Consider the following 21,663-nt stretch of genomic DNA (forward strand, 5'->3'; position numbering starts at 1 on the left):
ATATTTGCAGGAACCTCATCCCCCTGATCAGAACTCACACCAATAAACCTGTGGGACACAGCAGGAGAGAATTTTCATTCTTTCATTCCCTGCTTCATCTTTGGTTTTCTGCCTTTGGTACATCCCAGTTTGTCTCTGGCCTCTGTGTCATGTGTGGGAGAATTAACCAGACAAGATAGTTGGTGCTCAAGGCAGCTGAAATGCAATCAATATTTATTATTCCTCTAGTTGCAATGATATGAATGCAATCTAAATTATTTAATCAAATGAGACATTTGAGATGCCAGTGACAGCCAGCTCAGGCCAGAGCAAATCCAGCACCACCCTGCTGGTGTTGGGCCAGTGCAAAGCCTGTGTCCTCCTGCAAAAGCAATGTTTTCCAGGCTGTACTTCCCTCTGGAAAGGCTGTCAGTGATGCCTTGGAGAGGCTGCCTGGAGCAGAGCTGGGCAGAGTTAAAGCAGGTATTGATTAAAGACCTTTAATAAATCCAGATCCACCCTGGGCAGTGCAGGAGCCTGGCAGAGGCTACACCCGACAGGGATGACGGTCACGAGTGTTTCTGCAGATCTAAGTTTGGTCCATTTGCATATCAGGGGTTAATTGTCCAGTTACAGCTTCAGGTAATGAAGCCACGTTCCCCCAGTTTGCTCCTCCCCAATTCACTTTTGTTTATACTTTAAAGGCCTGAGGCTGTGAGGTGTCCTTGGTTCTCAGGCCCAGCAGGATTGTTTCATCTGCCCAAGCTGTGAAGAGAGCTTGCAAACACTCTGTGAGAGTTCAGAGTTATGCACTAATGTACTACAGGCTCTGAAACATAGAAAAGATAAATCTTAGGGCTCATGAGGGCCCAGCTGGCCGAGTGACTGCTGTGTCTCTGTTCCAGGTGCCTGTCGTGCGTGGAGAGCCCTTACCGCTGCCACTGGTGCAAGTACCGCCACGTCTGCACCCACGACCCCAGCTCCTGCTCCTTCCAGGAGGGACGAGTCAAGATGCCCGAGGTAGGAAGGGAATGTGCCACACGTCCGGGATGCTCGGGGCTGATGTCACCTTCTCAGCCCAGGAAGCCTTCTCCACCTCCAGTCCCACCCTTTCCCTGCTCACCCTCCCCTCTCCCCTCTGCTCAGCCAGACCCCAGGGAGCTGTTCCCTCCCTCCTGCACACCACAGGGGGTGTGTGACCTTGGGAACTCATCACAAACTCCTGGCACCAAAGGCTGGGGAGGGATGGGAAACACTGGTGGTGCATCTCCTCCAGGAGAGGAGGAGGAGGTTACTGAGACCTGGGGAGGATTTAGGGCTTTAGCCATGGGATCAGTAGGTTCCAGCTGTGTTTGGAACATCTCTGGGGCTTTGTGGGATTGGTGCCTAATGGCAAATGCATCCAGCTGCCCCCACATTGCCACTGACTGAGCTGAACTGGAGCTTGGGTCTTAATACAGAGCTGCAAAAGCTGCCTGGCTGGTGGTGTAACCAAGGAGCCCTTGCAGGAAAGGAGAATACAAATAGGAAGACACCTAATTCCTTCCTGGTCCCACCTTTAGTGTCTTCATGCTCCTGTGACATCCCCGTTCCCTCCCACCCCTTCTGTAAATGCTGGTTGAGCTCTCACATTTGTGCTGGTTGAGATGACCTGCATCAGATGTCCTGACCTGCTCTGGCACTGGGAAAAGCCATAAATACTCAGGAGTTCTCCACCTACCAGGATTAGAGATTTTCTGTAACCCTATTGGAAAGTGTGCTGAGGAGCTGGAGGGCTTGATGCCCTGAGCTTGGTCAGGAAAGGCAGCTCAGGGTTATTCCAAAGCCTTGTCACACTTTGGCCAGTCCTGATGGCCACAGGTTTCTGTCCCTTCCACTGCAGGCACTGTAGGAACCTTTTCTTGTTGAGTGAGATCCCCTGGGACACCTCTCCCTCTCCCTCTCCCTCTCCCTCTCCCTCTCCCTCTCCCTCTCCCTCTCCCTCTCCCTCTCCCTCTCCCTCTCCCTCTCCCTCTCCCTCTCCCTCTCCCTCTCCCTCTCCCTCTCCCTCTCCCTCTCCCTCTCCCTCTCCCTCTCCCTCTCCCTCTCCCTCTCCCTCTCCTTCTCATCAAACTGCCTGTTTTTAGTTTTTTGACCTCTCTTCTGGTTCTGTTTCTGAAAGATGTCCTCTTCAGGAGACAGCTCCACTCTGGGGGGCTTTGTTTGACAGTAGAGTTTGCTTTTCTTCTCTTCTACCCCCTTTAACAGAGAATTTGCTGCTAAGCTTTGTGTGCCCCCTTTCTGAACCTGTAAAAGTGAGATTTTCATGGCAGCAGGAAGAGGCAGAATTGATCTACAAGGCAATGACAGCATCACACAGTGTTACACTGGTCATTTCTAATGGGGGCTGCAGCATTTTTTTGCCTTCTGTGGGCAAAAATGTGATCTCCTTGCCCTGGGATACAACATTTGGAATAATCTCCTAAGGCCAGGAGCTGGTTTTGCTGTCTGCTCCACAGAGGAAGCACTGAAATGACAAAATCTGCAAGGATAAAGGCCTTGCAACCCCCAAAACTTTCAGAGCTTGCTTTGTGCCTGGCAGTGCGAGAAATGCCCTGCAGCTTCAGGGTCCTTCTCATCCCCTCTGTGTGTTTGTGGCTCTGGAATACTGGGGAAGGATGGCATCACAAGTGCACTCTGACAAGCAGATTTACAATCACTCTGTGGCCAGAAAGGTGGTTTTTTTTATTAAATGTCACTTTGAACGAGCGTCTATCTCCCATGCTTCTCTTGAAAAGCCATCTTCTCACTGACTCACTGCTCTCACTGAAACTTCCACTGTCTGTTTTGTACTGTCACCTGTAATTCTATCATTTTCTGGCCTGTGCACTTGTCTACTTGTTGAGTGGGTTCTCTGAACAATAGGAGCCATTCAAAACCATGAAGAAGCCAAGCCTGGCTCCTCATTGCCAGCCCAGACCTTCACCTGGCTCCTGGTGCTGCAACGTGACTCACATGGTTGACAAGAGCCAGCTCTGTTCCCATCTTCAGCAGAGCTCAGAGTGCACCCTTGCCTTGAGTGGCTCTGTTTTCCTCTCATATCCATTCTCCTTTCAGTCCTTTCCTCTGCCAGCATTTGGAGCCCTGGAGGATGAGGAGAGGGAAGGCTTTGCTTCCACCCAGGCATGAGTACCTGCTAAGCTGGTGAATCTTGAGGAGATGCTGATGGGAAACGTGGGGTGGTTGGAGGATCCCGTTTGCTGTCTCTCCATGAGTTTGCTGAGCAGATTAACTTGGGCATCTTCCCAAACAAATATTGGTGTTATTCTGTCACATGGACCCGTGCCAGGAGCTCCTTCCCTCTGGAGTCATCAGTGCTGGCATGCCAAGCCTTCACCTTCCCCCTCACTGTGACCTTCCCTTGCTGTGCCCACCTCCAGGTGATTTTTCCCCTCTGTTTGCCTGTACAACATCTTGCCATCCTGTGGGAAGAGGCTTCCCACTCTCCAGCTGGCCTGGGCTGCAAATGGGCTCATTGGGCTGGCAGCCCTCATGCCTGGGCCAGTCTGGGGTGCTCTGAAAGGGAGGTTGTGCCCTTGTGACCTCCTGAATCCATCATTTCCTTAGGATGCCTCGCAAGTTTCTGGACTCCTACGGGCTCAGCCTTTCATTTAGGACTTATTCATGTTCTCTGAGAGGATCTTGGGTTTTTTGCCTGTATTTCCTTGTAGTATGACCTGCTGATTTGTGCAGGATGCTAGATGGATGTGAGACTGATCCAGAGGGACAGCAGAAAGGCTTTGGCTGTGGCCCTCATTGCCCAAAAAATGCTGTTACCTGCCACCCAAAGGCAGCTTTGAATTGTCTCGTGGAGATCAGCCAGCCCCAGGCTGGGAATGGCAAAACAACCAGAAATGGGGAAAGGACAGAAAATGCCTGTTCCCTCACCATCAACACTGAGATATGACTTTCTTACCTGCCACTTGTCAGGTGAATCAGTTCTGTCTGTGACAGATCTGGATCAGCCACGCTGGGAGCCTTGGGAAAGCCCATGTTTGCTCCAGCAAAGAGCTCCAGCTTAGTCATAAAGCAAGAGTATTTATGATTATGGCACTGATCTTAATCACAGAGGGTTCATGATGTCCCCAGATGATTTGCAGAAGAAATACTTCACCTTGGCGTGTAATTTCCCTTTACAGCAGGTTTTTGAAAGCCAGACCCACTCGCTTGAAATATACTGAGTGACTTCTTGCTTTAAAAGGGGAGCTGATATCATCGTTACTGAGGCAGGAAGGGAAAGCACGAGGGAAAAAAGGATATTTTAATACTGGAGTGGATTGTTGCTGCTGCTGCTGCTGTTTTTCCCAAAGAGCTGATGGCAAAAGTGGAGAGAATTAGTCTCAGAAATAGAAGGACTTTTTGGGGTTTTTCTTTGTCATCCTGTCTCTGCTTTTGGCATCTGCTGCTGACCAGAGTTAGAGTGCAAGCTCAGAGTCTGAGCACAAACCATTGCCTTGCAGATTCCCACTCTGAAATCAACCATTACCTGACACAATCCCCAAGCAAGACAGCTCAGCCACTTCCTTCTGCAAATGGGCAAGACAGTCAACAAGAACTGGGGGAAACTGAGGCAAGAGGTGTTAAACAATGGATCTGTGGGTCTCCAGTGTGACAGGGGCTGTAGAAACAACACCTGTCTCCTGATATCAATTACCCAATGCTGACTGTCTCATCTGCCTTGTCTCCATTCAGATCTGCTCTGATCCACAGAGTAGTTTTCATGTCAGTGTTTCTCTACAAGGCTGGGATGCTGGGATAGCCTGCTTGAGTTGATGGGATAAAGGAATAAATCTTTTATTTGTGACTTTTTCTGTAACATGAACATTATCTTGTTCCAGGCCTTGCAAGGATTTTAGCTTTGTGTAGGGGAAAAAGAAGGGGGAAAATGGCACAAGCCAAAAGCAAGCCTAGATAACAAATCTGTTATTCACCAGGTTTAACAGATACATAATCATTTAATTACCTTGAAGGAGGTTTTCATCTTTCCCTGCTCAGCCGACATGTGCGTGCGTGTGTTTTTCTTCCTCCCCCAAACAAGCCTTTCATTAAAAGGATTTTCATCTGCTGCCTAAAAAGGGAAGAGAAGAAAAGATCTCGCACTGAGGTGTTTTATGTTGAGTTGTACGTGCTAATGACAGCAAAGCCCACATAAAAGGAACAACTGCTTCAAATATTCATTTGTCAGGAGTGATGGGGAGCCCTGTGAGCCGTGTGCTGGCGAGCAGCTGCCGAGGAGCAGAGCATGGCTTAGCTCCTGCCTTGTGCCAAACCAAGAGCTGTCCTGGTGGCCTCCATCACCAGTGCACTGATTTAGCTCTGCCTGGCTGCTGGTCCTTCTTGGGAAGGTGTTTGTTGGGAAATGGGGTGGAAGGAATGGGGGGAAGAAGAAGGTGGAGGGTGATGATGCCTGAACTGACAGGCATCTAAGAGGCATTTGGATAATGTCCTTAATAACAGGCTTTTAATTTTTGTTAGTCCTGAAGTGGTCAGGAAGTTGGGCAGGATGGTGGTTGTAGTTCCCTTTGAACTGAAAATACAATGTTTTATTCTATTCTACTCTATTAGGTCACTTTGAACTGAAAACCTATTCTATTCTATTCTATTCTATTCTATTCTATTCTATTCTATTCTATTCTATTCTATTCTATTCTATTCTATTCTATTCTATTCTATTCTATTCTATTCTATTCTATTCTATTCTATTCCATTCCATTCCATTCCATTCCATTCCATTCCATTCCATTCCATTCCATTCCATCCCATCCCATCCCATCCCATCCCCATCCCCATCCCCATCCCCATCCCCATCCCACCCTAATTTATTTGTTTAATATCCATGTCTCCTCATCAGGGACTTTATAGTAAACTCAGCAGTGCCTTCCCCATCCAGCTACTCCCTCTCACACTCGGAGAGGACTTTGCCCCAAGGTCTCCCAAACCCAGACAGGTTTCAGGGCCCTCCAAATGTCCTGTTTGTCCTCTTTTCAAGGTGCAAAAGGAAGTCCTGGCACCCACCTGCTCCCGAAATGCGCCCCAGTGAACTGGGTGGCTGTGCTGGGGAGGGGACGGAGGACCTGCTGGGCCATCGGGCAAGCGTGGCCAACTCCTTGCATCAAAAACCCTTCTGGTGATGCATCTTCAGCTGTTGCTGTGGCAACTGCTCGGTTTTCATCCCTCTCCTCTTTCCAGCTTCATTTAACCCATCTAGAGAGGCGACTGCTGGAAGCCTCAGCACAGGGAGGAGAAAACCCATCCCTGCTCAAATGAATGCACCTTTCCTTCCTCAGGGGCTGCAATGACAGCTTCAGCGAGGCCAGTCCCAGAGCTCCAAACCCTTTCCTGGCTTGTCAATTATCCCTTCATTTATCCTGGCACCTGTTGAGGGGAGGGTGTGAGGTGGTTTTTCTATGGCAGCTTGCTGGGTGAGGCGGGGGCACCGGCAGCCACCCCGTGCAGGTAGGATCTGCACACATTTCGTGGCATCTGCAGCACAGGGGGTTGGTGTTTAGCCTCTATTTCACTCTTTGAAGGGTTTCCAAGCACGTTTGATGAAGTTCAGTGTACTCTGCATCGTGTCCAGGGAAGGAAGGGGTGATCCAGGGGGAGGCTGCAGCTGATGGTTTGGATCCAGCTGTGCCTTGGGACTCCTGGTGGTTTGGCATTTCAGGCTGTGGCATTTCAGCCCCCATCCATCATTACAGCACTTTCCCAGAAAAGGAGATGTGTCCTGTAGTGGGTACATCCTCTTCAGAGGGGGTGCTTCAGATAATGATGGGAGGAAATTAAACACAGAAATTGGAGGTTGGACTAAAAGCTCCCCCTTGTTCAAGGAGTCTTGTTAGAGCATGAAAATGCTGCTCAGAGCCAGTGTCAGAGCCACAGGCTTGATTTCAGCAAATGACAGTTGTATTTCTGACTCTGAGTTGGCTTGGACACGTTCACCTTTCCGTGCCCCTGATTCCCTCACACCTTCTGATTTAGGTAAGCACTTCCAGTTAATAGGTGCTTGTACCATCCTCAGTTCCTGGAGCTATGATCTCACAGTGGGGGCTGCTCATGAGAAGCCTTTGAGCATGTACAAACAAATTAGAGAATTTGCTGTTGTTTGCCAGTCACGGTGACTTGCACTGAAGTGAAGAAGAAGAAGAAAAGTGTGAAGTGGCTTCTGTTATTTTTGGGTATCTTTTGCCATCTCTGAGCCTTTCTGCCCTGCAGTCATCCAGCTGGCAGGGGAAAAGGCTGGTAACATTCTGTTTCTGCAGTAACTTTCAGCAGGGTTTCAGAGATTTATTAATTCATAGAATCATAGACTGATAGGAAAAGACCTTCAAGATAATCCAGTTCCAACCCCCTACCATGGGTAGGGACACCTCCCACTATCCCAGGTCTGATCCAAGCCCTGTCCAGCCTGATCTTGGACAATTCCAGGTGTGTGGCAGCCACAGCTTCTCTGGGCACCCTGTGCCAGGGCCTCACCACCAATAGAATAAATAATTTCTTCTTAATATATATCTATGTATCTAATATCTAATCAGTTTCTGATAATTATGGTGGTGGATCTTCAGGAAATCTGTCCTGGTGTACAACAGCTCTATCCTTTCTCCCTTCATCAAGACCTCCAGCCAGACCACCACAGAAACTGAGAAATGATGGAAAAAGGCTTTTGTGTGAGCAGTACATCCTGCCTTAATGCACATCTTGTTTTCTTAGAGCTCAGCCTCACCTTGTGAGTGACTAATCAAGGACCTGCTCGTGTGATTTCGAGGAGTAACTCAGGGAGCTGGGTTGGGATGAGAGATACCAGAAACATCTGACACTCAGTACTGTGTCCCTGCTGCTTTTCATAACAGTTGGGCTGCTCATCTTTGTCATGCAGGATTATCTATCCCACAGGACAGAGCAATCTCAGAATGCAGCAGGGTAATGTTCATCTGTCCCCGCCAACACAGCATCCTTGAAAAAACACCGGGAAGGGCTTATGTTGTTCTGAAAGCCTCATTGCAGTGCTATTGTAATGCCTCAAGTGGCTACAGGGTTTTCTGGCTCTCTGGATATCTGTCAGGACTGCTGGGATCCCTGTGGCACCCCACAGTCTGAGGAAGGAAGGACAATTCCCCATTCACACAGCCCAGAGTGATGTCTTGGCTTGGAAGCCAACAGAATTTACTTTTCTCCACTGTAGCATCAGCTGCATTCATTGCTTTGGGGCCTGGCCAAGGAGGAACATTCTCAGGATGTTGAGGCTGCAGATAAGAGGTGAGGCTGGAAAGCGTGTCCTGCCTCACTTGGGGCATCTCCAGGAGTCCACACCCTCCTTCCCTGCCTGGTCCTTGAGCATGAGTCCATTTGTTTTGTCTTGGCTGTTTTCTCATGCTGTCGTGGATCTCGGGGAGGGAGAGGATGATAAGAGCTGTGATATCGTGGTCCTGACCTTCCCACTGTGGAAGCCAAACTATGATGACACCCTGGGCTTCTGTCCTGGCTTCTAAAGGAAGTGGGTCTGTATCAACCTGACCTCTGTGCGACCTCCAGCCCATCTGTTCCTCTGTCTCCTCCCTTCACTTCCAAACTCACTGGCCATTCTTGGCCTCGTTGGGCCAAAGTCTGAAGCTCTTAAAGTTCCAGAGAGTCTGGAGTTCTCAGGTTCCCACTGACTGTAAAAATGCACAGCTTTAGAGGAGAAATAGACTTTCAGTCCTCTTGGGAAGAAAAGCACTACAGCTTGGGCTCAACCTTCATTAGACCCCAGAAATCTCCATGGGAGGGTGTTGTCATGGGAATGCCTCCCACTTCTGAGGAATTCGGGGTTGGATAATGTCCCTTATGTGTGCCAAACCCTGTTCTTGGCACTGGTTAATAATGAACTTCGTTGGGGAGTGACAGGTGAATGTCATTATCATCAAATCAGAGTGATTTGGGTTAGAAGGGACCTTAAAAATCACCTAATTCCAACCCCTCTGCCATGGGCAGGAAGATGCACGGAAGTTCTTGTGAACTTCTGATAGAACTCCTTACAGAAGGACAGAAGGCTCGCTGGGAAGGGTGCAGATTTGTATAGGCATAATTAGAGAAGGAATTAATTACTGTTTTATGAGCTGCCTGTGCTCTGCTCAAAGCCTTCCACACCTTTACACAACCCAGTTTTCCTGTGTGAGTGGTTCAGAAGAACTCTCTTATTTAACCAGGGTTTTCCTTTAACAAAAGTCAGATTGCCCAAGTAAATACACGGTTTTCTTGTCTCTTGCACACACACCACCTTCCTCAATGCACATATTTGTATTATTTATGATTTTCAGGCTCAGGAAGCATCAGGACTGAGGCTGCTCACATGTCTCCAGTAGCCACTTTCCAGTGAGCAGATGGACCTCTCAACAAAACCATCGACTATTTTTGTCACTAGTCCACTCCCCTAATCCAGTGACCAGAAGGCTCCTGCTCTCTGGATCATTACTTCTCCTTCTGAGAGAGTGTCAAAGCAGCAAAGGGCTGAAGGAAAGCTAATGTTGTGTCTCTATTTAAAAGGGATAAATGTGGCGCTTGGATAATTATGGCAGCCTGACCTTGATCCTCATGAAATAATGGACCAGCTAAGAAAGACTCTATTAATAAAGAATTAAAGGAGGGTAAAATCATTAATGTTCATCAGCAGTGATGTGTGGACTGACTTCAGAGGCAGAACAGTCCTGGGTTAGGATCAAGCTCTCAACAGCCCTGGGTCATTTCCCAGCTCTGTCTGTGTGGCCTTGGGGGAATCACTTTGCTCCCAGGCAGCAGGAGTAGGCAGTGAGCCACGGGAGGGGAGGTTGGTTATCTTCATTTAGATCCTGCACTTGAGCAGCCACTCTCTGGTGATCATCATCACTCATCACTCCCCAGCCTTCACAACACCGAGGCTGAGGACCCAGGGCAGCTGAGCTGATGATCTCCTGTCCGTCAGTGAGGAGGCTCTGGAAGAGGTATCCCAGAGAAACTTTGGATGTCCCATCCCTGGGAGTGTTCAAGGCCAGGTTGAGGCAGCCTGGTCTAGTGGAAGGTGTCCCTGCCCATGGCAGGGGGTGGAACATGATAATTTTTAATGTCCCTGCCAACCCAGCCCATTTTATGATCTGCTGGTCTCCCTCCAGCTGTGGTGTCTGTGCCCTAATCTGTGCAATCCACCATGAAATGTGCAGAGAGCTAAACCAGGGCCAAATCTCTTCCCTAGCCTGGCCACCAGCCTCCAGGCCAACCACCTTTTACCAGACACCAGAACCCCTTGCAATGCCTGGCAAAAGAGAGCTGGAATTTGCTCCTGAGTGTGTGTAAGACTCTTAACTAGAAAGGAGCCACCAGAAGTGACAGAGATGCAAGGACTCAATTATTCCTTTGTTGTCTCTGCAGATGTTTACACTTCCCATAAATCCTGCTGCTTTCTCCTCATCAGCTGCCTTTAAAGTTCGGAGCGTTTTCCTCATGTATTATTACTTTTGCTGTGCCAATAAATAAGCACACCATCAATCAAACTAACAACACTGTAAACTTAGGAAGTGCAGATAAAATATATGGTGCATTCAAAAATTCTTTGACCGGGTGAGCTTTTTTCGGAGCTGGTTTGATTGCTGCTGGTGCCGATGTAAATTTGGGGGAAGTATATCCAGAAATTTATGGAGCTTGGATTCCTGCCTACAAGGCATTGACCTGATTCCACTTTATAACATAATAACGTTCCCCAGCACTGTTTGTGTAAATTTTAAATATAATTTTTACGACGTGAAGAATTAGTGGTATAATAATGTAAACGCAGCGTGGACTGTAACTCACCCCTTCTCCTCCTGCACTGGGGATGGTGAGCTCCTTGCTGCTTCCTTCTCCAGATTATCCCAGATCTGGGAAGGATCTGGGAAGCTGTGCAGGAGTTTAAAAGGAACCAGCTTGGCAGCCCTGGAGCCCTGGGTTTGCAGCAGTACAGGGTGGTGACCCTGTGTGTTCATGCAGAGGTGTGAGAGACAACTTCAGGAAACAAATTCCAGGCAGTCCCCGCTGCCTCTCATTTGTAAACTTGCTCTTTTCCTGTGTTTTATCAAGGCAAAATATGATTTCTCCAAAATCAATGAAAGCTTAGGGGGTTTTGCCTCTTTATTGCATGTTTTCCCTCTCCTTTTTCTCATTCCCTGCCTTCCTTTTCTTTCTCTTTCCTCAGTCTGTTTTTGTTTTGATGGCTTTTTTAATCTAGTTTAATTTACAGAGCATCCAGATGCTGTGGTCTAGATATCTTAATAAAAACCCAATCCCTGCCTCTCAACTCTTACCCTCTTGACTTGATTACAGCAGAGTGGGTGGGTGACAAGGCCAGAGGGAACACAGAGAAAACAGAACATTGCAGCTCGGCAGAGCAGATGAACAAAAGATGTATTTATTTACGTAATATCTGAGTAAATAACATTCTGAGTTTCATTTCTTATGGGGTCCCAAAGGGCCTGAGTGAGTCAATCTTGGTCACCACTTAGATTCACTGCATGGCCATTTTTTTTTCAGGCTAGATGCCTTGGATAATGTGAAAAGATTGTTGCTGCATGAGGGATATTGAAAGGAAAGTCTTAAAAAAGCCCTGTAAAGTTGAGGATAAAGAAACGAATTTTAATGGCAGAAGAAAAGAGGAACTGATTGCTTTGAGCAAAAATTAGTGCTGGAATGAAGTAATGAAGGAGCAATGAAGGAATTAGTGGTGTGTTCCTGAATGGAGGTGACTCCCACTCTTCTGGGAAAGGAAGGGTGAAAAGCCATTGCCAAGGGTTGAGTTTATCTGGCCAGTGGTGCCCCCAACGCCCTGAGCATTGGGTGAGCTGTAGTTTCCTTCCATAGACAGTGGAGATCCAGCCAATGCTGGGATCTTGTGGGAGCAGTATGAAGGGAAAGTCGGGAAGGTTCCCTCCCCTGAATGCTCTGGCTGACAAGAGATGCACAAGTGGAGATGAGTGTGAGGTGGGGGATGTTGATAGGTGGGGGGTTCATTGCATTAAACCTTCGTGGATGTGTTCTCTGTTCCCACATGGAATGCCTGTCATCCAAGGTAGATAAAACTCCTTTTCTACCGGAAACTGGAAAACAATTTGATGACCCTTTGGATCATAGTCCTGGTCAAAAACAATAACAGAGAGTGAAACTGTTCAAAATAAGGTTGGAAGAAAACCTGTGCAGTATCACGAGGCTGTGAAACATCCCAACATGCCTTTTCCTAGGAGAGGAACTTGGGGTATTTGTTCTCCAGCTTATACTGGGAAACAGCACAGTGAAACCTCCATGAAATCCTAACTCTGGAGGTATGAAGCACCATAAAGAAACCAAACTAATTAGCTCAGGGCTAAGACCACACAGCCTCAGAGAGGCCTCCTTGATCTCTTTAGCAGCATCCTCATGATGGCTCTCACTGGAGACCGGCTCGGGCTCAGTTCTGATGAAGGCCATAACGCACATGTGAGAGAAAAGGTCTTCATATTTCTGAGACTTTATTATTCCTGCAAGCTACAACAAAACACATTTGCAGGCGCTCTATGAGGAGTTATAAATAAAGAAAATTAAACTACCATCGACCCAACGAGTACAGCCCATTTCATGCAGTGTTTTCACTGCAAAAGCTCTCTGACTTGGTAATTGGCAAAATTTTGGTGATGTGAGGTGTGCATCGCTGCTGATACCAGTAATTGGCAAGGGTGGAGGGTATTGTTTTAAATGGACTGACTCATTTGAAAGCATTTAAGAAGTAGAATGAAGCTACACAGACAAAATGAATCAACAATGATTCTCTGGATTTGGAATCAGCTCCCCTTGGATTCAGGCAAAAGATTTAATTTATTATATATTAAAGGCAAAAAGGGATGGGATTGTGCCTGTCCTTGGTGCAGTTGTTGGCAGCCTATGATTTTATTTTCCCTACATCCTGTGAAAACTGTGTTTTTCCAACCTAGGTGATGTCCATAGCAAAGAAGTGTGAAGAGAAAGTGCCTCCACTACAAAATGACCAAAATAACTCTCTTTTGCAGAGCCTTCTGCTTGGGTCTGCTCTGGTCAGCTTGATGTTTTCCCCTCAAAAGTACAAACCTGGCCAGGCACCCAAAGCTTGACACAGGCTGCAAAATGAGTTCTGTGTTTGAATCTGAACCCAGAGCCCGGTCCAAGCTCTGAGGTTTTATGCAGTACATCACCCAATGAAATTGCCTTTTCCCCTCCCCGTTTCAATTAGAAAGAACATTAGGTCAATCAGATAAAGCCACATTGGGAGGATTTCCTCTTTATGGCGCTTGCCTCTTCAATTATCTATAATGAACTTCCTCACAGCACTGCAAAGCTTTTTATATGCAAACGAACCCTGTTTTGGGGCTGCCTCAATCACGGCTTGTTAATGAACTTGAAACAAGTGTTATCAGAAAGGTTACAGCACCAGTGGTGGAGGGGGACAGGATAAAGCCACACAAGAAAGACCAGGCTGAAGAGCTGGGATTGGCCTGCAGGTAACAGAGTGGACTATCTCCAACCTGCATCCCGCAGCCCTCATCAGAGGCTTTTCTCTGTGACAGACATCAAGTGAAATGCCCACTCCTGGGAAACGGCTGCTCGGCGGCAGATAGGGCTTTCCCAGCCTCCTGCCCCACTGATCCCCTCTGCCAGTGCATCTCTCTCTCAACTCCTGGAGCTGGGGACAAAAAAAAAAAACATGTGGAGAGGCTGCTGCCAAAGTCTTTTCTTGTGCCAGGAGAAAGAGAGGAAGCTGAGGCAGAGACCCCCAGGACATGTTGGGCAGGTGACGGGGAAGGGTCAGGGGTGTTGAAGCCATAAGGTCCCAAGTGCTGTTTGCATGGGGCATCTGCTGGTGTGAGCAGTACTGAAAACTCTTTAATATAGCCTAAATCACCTCCTTCTTCTGTCCTTTGGGGTTTTTATTGCTCTTAAATCAGGCAGAATTATAGATCATGCCTCACTTTCTTGTGGTGATTCGCTGCAGGGAACTTTAATGCTGGTGTGCCTTGGTATGGTAGGACCATTGAACCCAAGCTTGGGAAGGCTTTCCAGATGGTTAAGCCTTTCTCTTTTATCAAGGAAAATGCTTCTGTGACACTTCACCCATTGTGTTTCAGCGTTAGGAGCTCCCTGGAGAGGTTTCATCACAGAACAGCAGGACAGGGAGGGCTGGAGCAGGCTACAGCTCCTCAATCCTCCACCCCCAGAGTGCAGAGCATGACAGTGGTGAAGTTCATCCCTGCATTGCAGCACTCCATGGGTTTTCCACCTCCAATCCTCCCACCTTCCAGCCAGGTTAATGGGATGGCCTATTAAGCTTTGGCAGCACGCATCAAGCCAGGCCTTGTGCCAGATTATCTCAGGCAAAGAACCACTGGATCCAAGGTGGTTCAGCTCCACCCAGCTCCAGTGGCTGTGCTTGGCTGTCCTGGTTCTGGTGCCAGCCTGGGCAAGGCCAGCTGAAGCCCCTCAGTAGCTCTCAGTTAATTCCACCATGAGCATCACCCTGCAAGTGCAGGTGAAAAATCATCTCTCAGACTCCTCAGCACCCCCTTAGGACAGACCCTCAGATCCTCTTTGGGACTGGGGAAGGTTCTGGACTTCACTGCAGGGATGCACTGGGTGGTTACTGGATTTTCTCCCTGCCCCTGGCCAGGGATGAGCTCACATCCTCCATGTGGTGGCTGTTGGCTCTCATAACTCTGTCCCTGGTTGGTGTAACTACAGATGTTACACGTCTAATCCATTTCTTTATCTCCCTAAGCTATTTGCTTCAGTAAGATACTCCCACCATCTGCTCTAACAAGATCCCAGGCTCTCAATAAGCCATAATTTCCACTTTTGAGCCCTTTAGTCCCTTTCCCCACTTTCCTGCCCCGAATCAGTCATTTTCCTCTTGCCCACACCTACAGTTCCCTGTCTCTGCTGGCACCAACTAGAGCTGGCTTTAACTTTGGCCAGGATAGGGAAAGGCTGCAGTAATTTCCTAAAGAACTGATATTGTCCTAAAACCCATGAAAGGGACATCTTGCAGTTGTCTGACTGTGCTATGAAGAAGCAGAGCATGGCCACTCTAACTAATTAAGCTGTGCTAATTAATGTCACTTTAAATGCAGCCACCTGTGAGTCACCTTTGGGTGTCCAGGGCTCGCCTGTGTGAGGGACACATGAAGTGGCACCACATTAGCAACATCCACTTGGCATTTCTCCTTTTGGGAGCCAAGCTTTTCCAAGGGGTCTCCACAATTTTTGTGACAGTTGTTTCTTGGCAGCTGGGTCTAGATCTCTGTAATGAATAATTTGTCATCTTCTGAGGCAAAATAAGCTCTCTTTTTAACAACCCTGACTCCATAGGTTCCAACAGGTCTTGCTGGAGCTGTGCCTTTTGTTCAGTGCTGTGTTGGCTGTTGGGAAGTGAGGAATTGTGCTCAGATTTTTGCTTTATTCGCTTTTACCATGACATTGTGACTGGGTTAAGCCTGTGGAGGGAACATGATTGCTTTTCCACTACCTGAATAAACAGAGCAGGTATTAAAAAGCACCAGAGGTGGCTTCCCTGGGTCCTGGAGGCTGAAATAAGCCAGGGAGATAGGAAAGGATGGTCTATGAAAGCAATCCTTCCTCTCCTGTTTATCTGAGCCTTCCCAGGAATACTCCTTGAACAGCTCCGTAGCAAACCAAGGCCCAGGGAGTTGTAAATGCTTTGTAATGAGGAGGACTGAGAAGGTCAGGAAGCACCACAGGACGCTTGTGCTGACCTGGTGAGTTGTCTGCTCTCTCCCCAGGACTGTCCCCAGCTGCTGCAGGCCGAGAAGATCCTGGTGCCCGTGGAGGTGATCAAACCCATCACGCTGAAGGCCAAGAACCTTCCCCAGCCACAGTCGGGCCAGCGGGGCTACGAGTGCATCCTGAACATCCAGGGCAGCGAGCAGAGGGTGCCGGCCTTGAGGTTCAACAGCTCCAGCGTGCAGTGCCAGAACACCTCGGTGAGCACGGGGCTATGGATGCTAAATCTGAACCACAGTGCCTGTACAAATTGCAGGCCGCATAGCTCCTCAGGCTGCCTGAGAAAGTATCCTGGGAAAAATATGAGAAGGAATTAAAACAATTCTCAGGGACACTAAACAGCCTTGCAGGTGTTGTTTTGCAGCCTCTTGTTTCTCCTTGCAGGAGAGAGTCAGGGGGGCAGAGTGCCCCTGACCAATGATAGAAATGTAGCACTTTGCTAACCAATAAGAGTTTCTTTTCTGTACTTTCCACGTATCTGTCTATAAGACAGGCCTGAAGCAATAAACTAGGGAATTCTCGGGTTGTGACTCCCTTGAGAGTCCCGTGTCGTTCTTTCTAGCCGTTCCCAATCTGAACGACACGGGGCCACGGAGGGACACACAGCACCGTCCCCAGGGGATCTGGGATCGTGTCACAGCCCTTCTTACCTAATCGAGGGTGCTGGAGTTGTTTTGTCTGGAGGAAAGAAGGCTCGAGGGAGACTTTATTGCTGTGTAGAACCACCTGGAGGTTGTGGTGAAGTTGGGGTCTGACTTTTCTACCAGGCAACTGGTGATGGGACAAGGGGAAATGGCCTCAAGTTGTGCCAGGGGGAGGTTCAGGTTGGATATTAAGAAAAATTAATACTTTTCCACTGGAAGAGTGGTTAAACATTGAAATTGAATATATATTGAAATAGGATGGAGGCAGTGGTGGAGTAACCATTCCTGGAAGTGTTCAAAGGAGGTGTATACAGGGCACTTCACAATATGGTTTAGTGGGCACGGGGGTGTTCAATCAAAGGCTGGACTTGATGATCTTGGAGGTCTTTTCCAGCTTTCACGATTCTGTGGTTCCAAACACAGGCAGGAAAAGATTGGCTGGTAGCTTGAGACTGCCCTTTTTTCTCCTTGGACTGGCTGGTAACACCACTCCTGGTGGATCCCATCCTCAGGCTGGAATGGAGCACCTCAGCCATGACCCACAGGCAGCAATATCAGCTCAACCTGCTCATTTCCCCACAGCACCACTAAAAGGGGTTCCAGGGGGACAGGTGTTCGTGTCAGTGTGAGAGTGGAGGTTATTTTGGGGGACTTTGATGACAAAACCCCACATAAACAGTCTGACACGTGCCAGCATGTAATGGGGCAGAAAAAGGGTGAGAACACAGAATCCCAGAATGGGTTGGGTTGAAAGGGATCTTGAAAGTCATCCAGTTCCAACACCTTGCACCGGACCAGGTTGCTCCAATTCCCATCCAACCTGGCCTTAGGCTGAGCCAAACCTTCCTCCAGCCCTCACATGCCCTTTGAGGAGCCTCTGCCCACCTCCACTTCCCCACCTGAAGAGCAGGACCTTTGACTCTCCTTGCAGGGAACCTGTGTGAGTGACTTTTGGGGACAAACCTGCTCTGCCATCAGCCAGGAGCTGTGCCCAGGTGCAATGGAGGCCTCTGCTTCTCGGGAGGTTTCTCCACGAGATTCATGTCTCCAGGACATGCATTGAGTCATTTTCATTGCTGCTACTGTGAGATGATTTATTAGTCAAAGAGCTAATTACAGGCTTCAGCCACTTCACTGCAGCTCTGCCACTCCACGCTGGGCAGTGCTTGTCACAACATATTCTGCTGCATTAAGCAGGGCTGAAGATTGCAGGCAGTTCACACATTTTACATCTGTTGCAAACAAGCAACTTCCCAACCGATGCTCTTTTATTTGTTTTTTTTTTTGTCTCTCTCCCTCCCTCCCACCTCTCCCTGATTTTCATTACTGGTTAATGACCTGTGAGCATTCAGGTTTCAGGTTAAGAATGGAAGGACTGGGAAGTTAAGGAGGTATGCACATTTTCTTTAAAGTATTAATTTAAAATGGTGGAAGCTAAGGGGGAATTGTATGGTCGTGGGCAGAGATTATATCTGCCCAAAGAGTCTCAGCAGGCAAGACAGACCTTTAATGACCCTTTAGAGTCACGAATTCTCTGGCAGACACAGGCTTTCCAATGAATTATCTCAGGGTGGTTTTAAGCATAGTTGGGCTGAGCAGGAAGGTAACTTCAGCCAGCCTCAGCATGCCACTTTGCAGAACCCAATAAAAGACTGGTTTTGACAGGTAATGGTGATTATTCCCACACTACCTTCATGCTCCAAGAAGTTGCCAATGCCTGGGACCAGAGAAGTGGGGTTTGATGAGTCCCCAGATGGATTTGCTGGTAGGATGCCTGAGTGCTGTGACAGCACCATTTTGACTTTAATGTCTGTTTTTCTAAGCCAGAACACTCCAGGCTCTGCCAGAGCAGCAGAGGGTGGCAGGGCTGAGCTTCAGGCTCGTGCCAAGGCGCTCCATGACCTTACTGCTGAGTGTTGTCTGCAGGATGCTTGTCTTGTGTTTGGTGGTGGCTCAGGTGGATCTCTTTCTTCTCCAGGGAGAGAGGCTCATTTGGGAATAAAATCAACTCTTTTCTATCCTGTTTCTGCCTCTTCTCTCCCTCTGCCCTCCCCTTTCCCTCTCTCTTGCTTTCTTCCTTTTTCCTTCTCTTTGCTTCCCTTGTCTTTCCTGTCCTCCCCTTTCCTTCTCTTGTCTTTCCTTTCCTCCCCTTTTCTTCCCCTTCCTTTTGAAGGAGCTTTGACTCTCTGATTTAAGCTCCTTCTTATTCTTTTTCTTTTTTTTTTTTTTCCCCTGAGAAATGTTATTTCATTGTTACTCGGAATTTGCCAGGCACTGAGAGAAAGAGATGTGGAAGGGAGAGCCAGACAAAAGAAAGCAACATTCAGAGAGATAGAAAAAGGCAGCAGAGAAGCCCTGGCTGTTTGAGCAGGTGGCAGAGGACACAGACAATGGGAAGGGGTACTGGAGATCTGTCTCCATCATGATTATTCCCTTCCCTGCCAGAATTAGCATTCAGGCAGGAGCCACTGCAATACAATGAGCCTCTGCTCCAGGGGTCACCTGGCTCTGGAAAGAGCTGTCTGAGCCTGTTTGCAAATCGAACCAACCCCCTCTGACAGAGCTTTTTTACTCAGCAGAGTTGCTGGAGGAGGCACTGAATGTGTAGCACCTGCATTGCAGGCTTGGAGAAGGTCCAGGGGAGGGTGGGAGGATGTGCTGTGATGGTGTGTCCCTGGAGGGATGCTGTCCTGCCAGCAGATCCTTCTGTTGGTGCTGCATGCTAGACTAAGCAATCAGTCCTGCCTTGTTTTCCAGCAGGAGCCTCAAGACCTGCCCCCTCCCATCTCGCTCGAGGCATTTTGCCTCTCGCAGAAAAACTTTGGCAAAACAGGATTTTTCCCACTTTCTCACAGGATAGGATCAGGAAAAGAGCCTTAACTTTTTGCTCTGCATTTCCTGATCCCTCAAGATTTACACCAGGGATCAGAGCCAGCTTAAGCACCTTTTCTAAGTGGCTCCAACTGCAGTTAAAGATGCTCTAAGGACACCCGGGTGTGACCAGTCTGTCGTTCAGTAATGTCACATCCAGCACTGACGGTCCCTGGGTGCTCAGCCCAGTCAGGAGCCAAATCTGCCTCTCTCCCTGCCTTTCCCAGAGACATTTTATTTGATAACAGCAATAAGTAACCGCAGGCAGCACCATTCGGGACGATTCTTGTTCTTGTCAAGTGGTTTGAGACTCTGAGCTCTGGGCTTTGTCCTCTGTCACACCACCCAAGGCATGCAATTATCACTCAGAGGGACCCTTCCTGCCATTCCTTATTGCACTTGTGATAGCTCTGCCAACAGCCTGGACATGGAGCGATGGGAGGGGATGAGAAGCAGGGGAGCTAAGCAGACATATAAATAAGTAAGTAAAAATGTCAGCAGGAAGGGCTGAAATTGCTGGATGTATCAGGGCAGGGTGCAATCTTCCCAGTGGGAAACAGTGGGAGCCCCAGCACTTGCAATCAGCCCAAAATTATCAGATTTTGGCATGAGGAAGAGGGAGATGGGGAGGGCTGACCCACCTGAGCATGCCATGATCACTGCCATTACCTGCTTCAGCAGCTGATCCCACATCCTTGCTTGGTTCCTGCCCACCCCTGGCCTTGGCACACCCTGGTTCCCATCAGCAAAATCCCTGCTGATGATTTTGTTTGGAATTCTTCACAGTTCTGTGTGCTGAGACCTGAGGTGGTGCAGCTGAAAGCGCTGTGTGGCTTAGGGACAGGAGAGCAAGTCTGTTCTATTTGTCACATCATTGCACTTTAGCAAGAGATCTCAGTGGCATTTGACTCCGTGGTGTGGCTCACAGTGAAGGGAGTGATGAAAAAAAAATAAAAAGAAATCCAATAAAAAGCAGAGCTGAGAAAAAAAAATGAAGAGCTATTCACAGAAATCATGGGAAAGCACACTTGTGGGTGGCCAAAAGACAAGCACAGGGCTGAGAGTGGTAGAATCAGGGAATGGTTTGGGTTGGAAGGGATCTTAAAGATCATCCAGCTCCAAACCTCCCACTGGGAATGTCACACTTGTGCATCCCCTTCTCTAATTAGTATTTATCTACATTTAAATGAAAGAGAAACCCCAATAATCACGTGGACTCTGTTGGGCTGGATGATACCCAGTTATAAAAACTCAGTCCCAGCTCTGGAAAGCAAAGGATCCAAGGAAGCAGAATGACAGTGTGCAAGATGTTTTCTGCCTTTTCATGGCTGGAAATTTGATGCAAAGAAAGATTAAATGATTTCCACAGGATGGTGCAAGGCGTTGATGGAAGAGCCAAGTGCAGGAATCAATCCCTGGATTTGAGCTCTAATCACAAAAGTGGTGTCAGAGAAATCAGACCAAAACTAAAATTCTGCTAAAATTCTGCAGAAGTCTCCTCACCATTTGAGGTGCTAAGGGAAAATACCATGAAACCCCTCTGGATTTATCATCCTAAGTGTGCTTAAGCCAAATCAGCAAAGGGCAGGATGCTGCAAGTGGTCAGGCATGGATATGGATTTGCACAGACTGTGGGAGTATCTGATACTACTGGAGAGTTTGAAAGGCAAAAAAAAAAAAAGGATATTTGTGAGTTCCAAACATTGCTCCTGTGAATTACAACAGCTCCTTCTAGCAGCTTTCTTTTGGCATTTCCTGAGGAGAGCCAGTCTGTGTTCCAGGGAGCACAGACTTTCCTTCTCAGCTGGGTCCCCAAATTGCCCATAATTTTCTGCTTTGATGAGGTGATTGTGATTAAAATCCAGATTGGTCAGACTTAGGGGTCAGAGTTACACCTTCTGGGATGTTTTGCCCATGTTGGAGCAGTTGTGGAAGGGAAGGGGGAGAGACAAGCCCTGATGGTATGAACACCTCTCAGGGGTGTCCGGGAAGCTCTGCTCTCCCAGAGATCGATGCTCCGCGCCTTTTTTCTCCCCTGAAACACATTTCCATCTTATTGTCACGGCTGAGTGAGTCCTTTTCAAAGGCTCCTGTGGAGTTCAGTGGGCTTTGAAGAGGGGTCACAATGAGTGAGCAGCTCCTGTGGTCTGAGGAGGACGGAGCATTTCCTCACCGTTCCTTTGCAGGTTGCTCTGTTTCGCTGCCGTGCAGTCCACGCAGCACCGGATGGGTCGGGCAGTGTGAGCATCCTCATCCCAGCTGGCTTCATCCTCAGAGCCCTTCCCTGGGATTTATCCCCTCACATCCCTTTCCAGGTCTGGATCAAGCCTGCTGGGTTAAAAAGTCTAAT

General features: G+C 48.2%; 1 protein-coding gene across 1 annotated transcript in view; it reads left to right on the top strand.

Moving 5' to 3' along the window:
- The window catches only part of PLXNA4 (plexin A4), a 390,481-nt gene that overhangs the window by 291,213 nt on the left and 77,605 nt on the right, over positions 1 to 21,663 (top strand). The window contains exons 8-9 of the mRNA XM_086886383.1: positions 885 to 999; positions 15,798 to 15,998. Coding sequence (XP_086742509.1) covers positions 885 to 999; positions 15,798 to 15,998 — 316 coding nt within the window. The remainder of the gene's footprint in view (positions 1 to 884; positions 1,000 to 15,797; positions 15,999 to 21,663) is intronic.

The sequence above is a fragment of the Cyanistes caeruleus genome, chromosome 4 (assembly GCF_971803275.1).
Source record: "Cyanistes caeruleus chromosome 4, bCyaCae1.hap1.1, whole genome shotgun sequence".
Classification (NCBI taxonomy): domain Eukaryota; kingdom Metazoa; phylum Chordata; class Aves; order Passeriformes; family Paridae; genus Cyanistes; species Cyanistes caeruleus.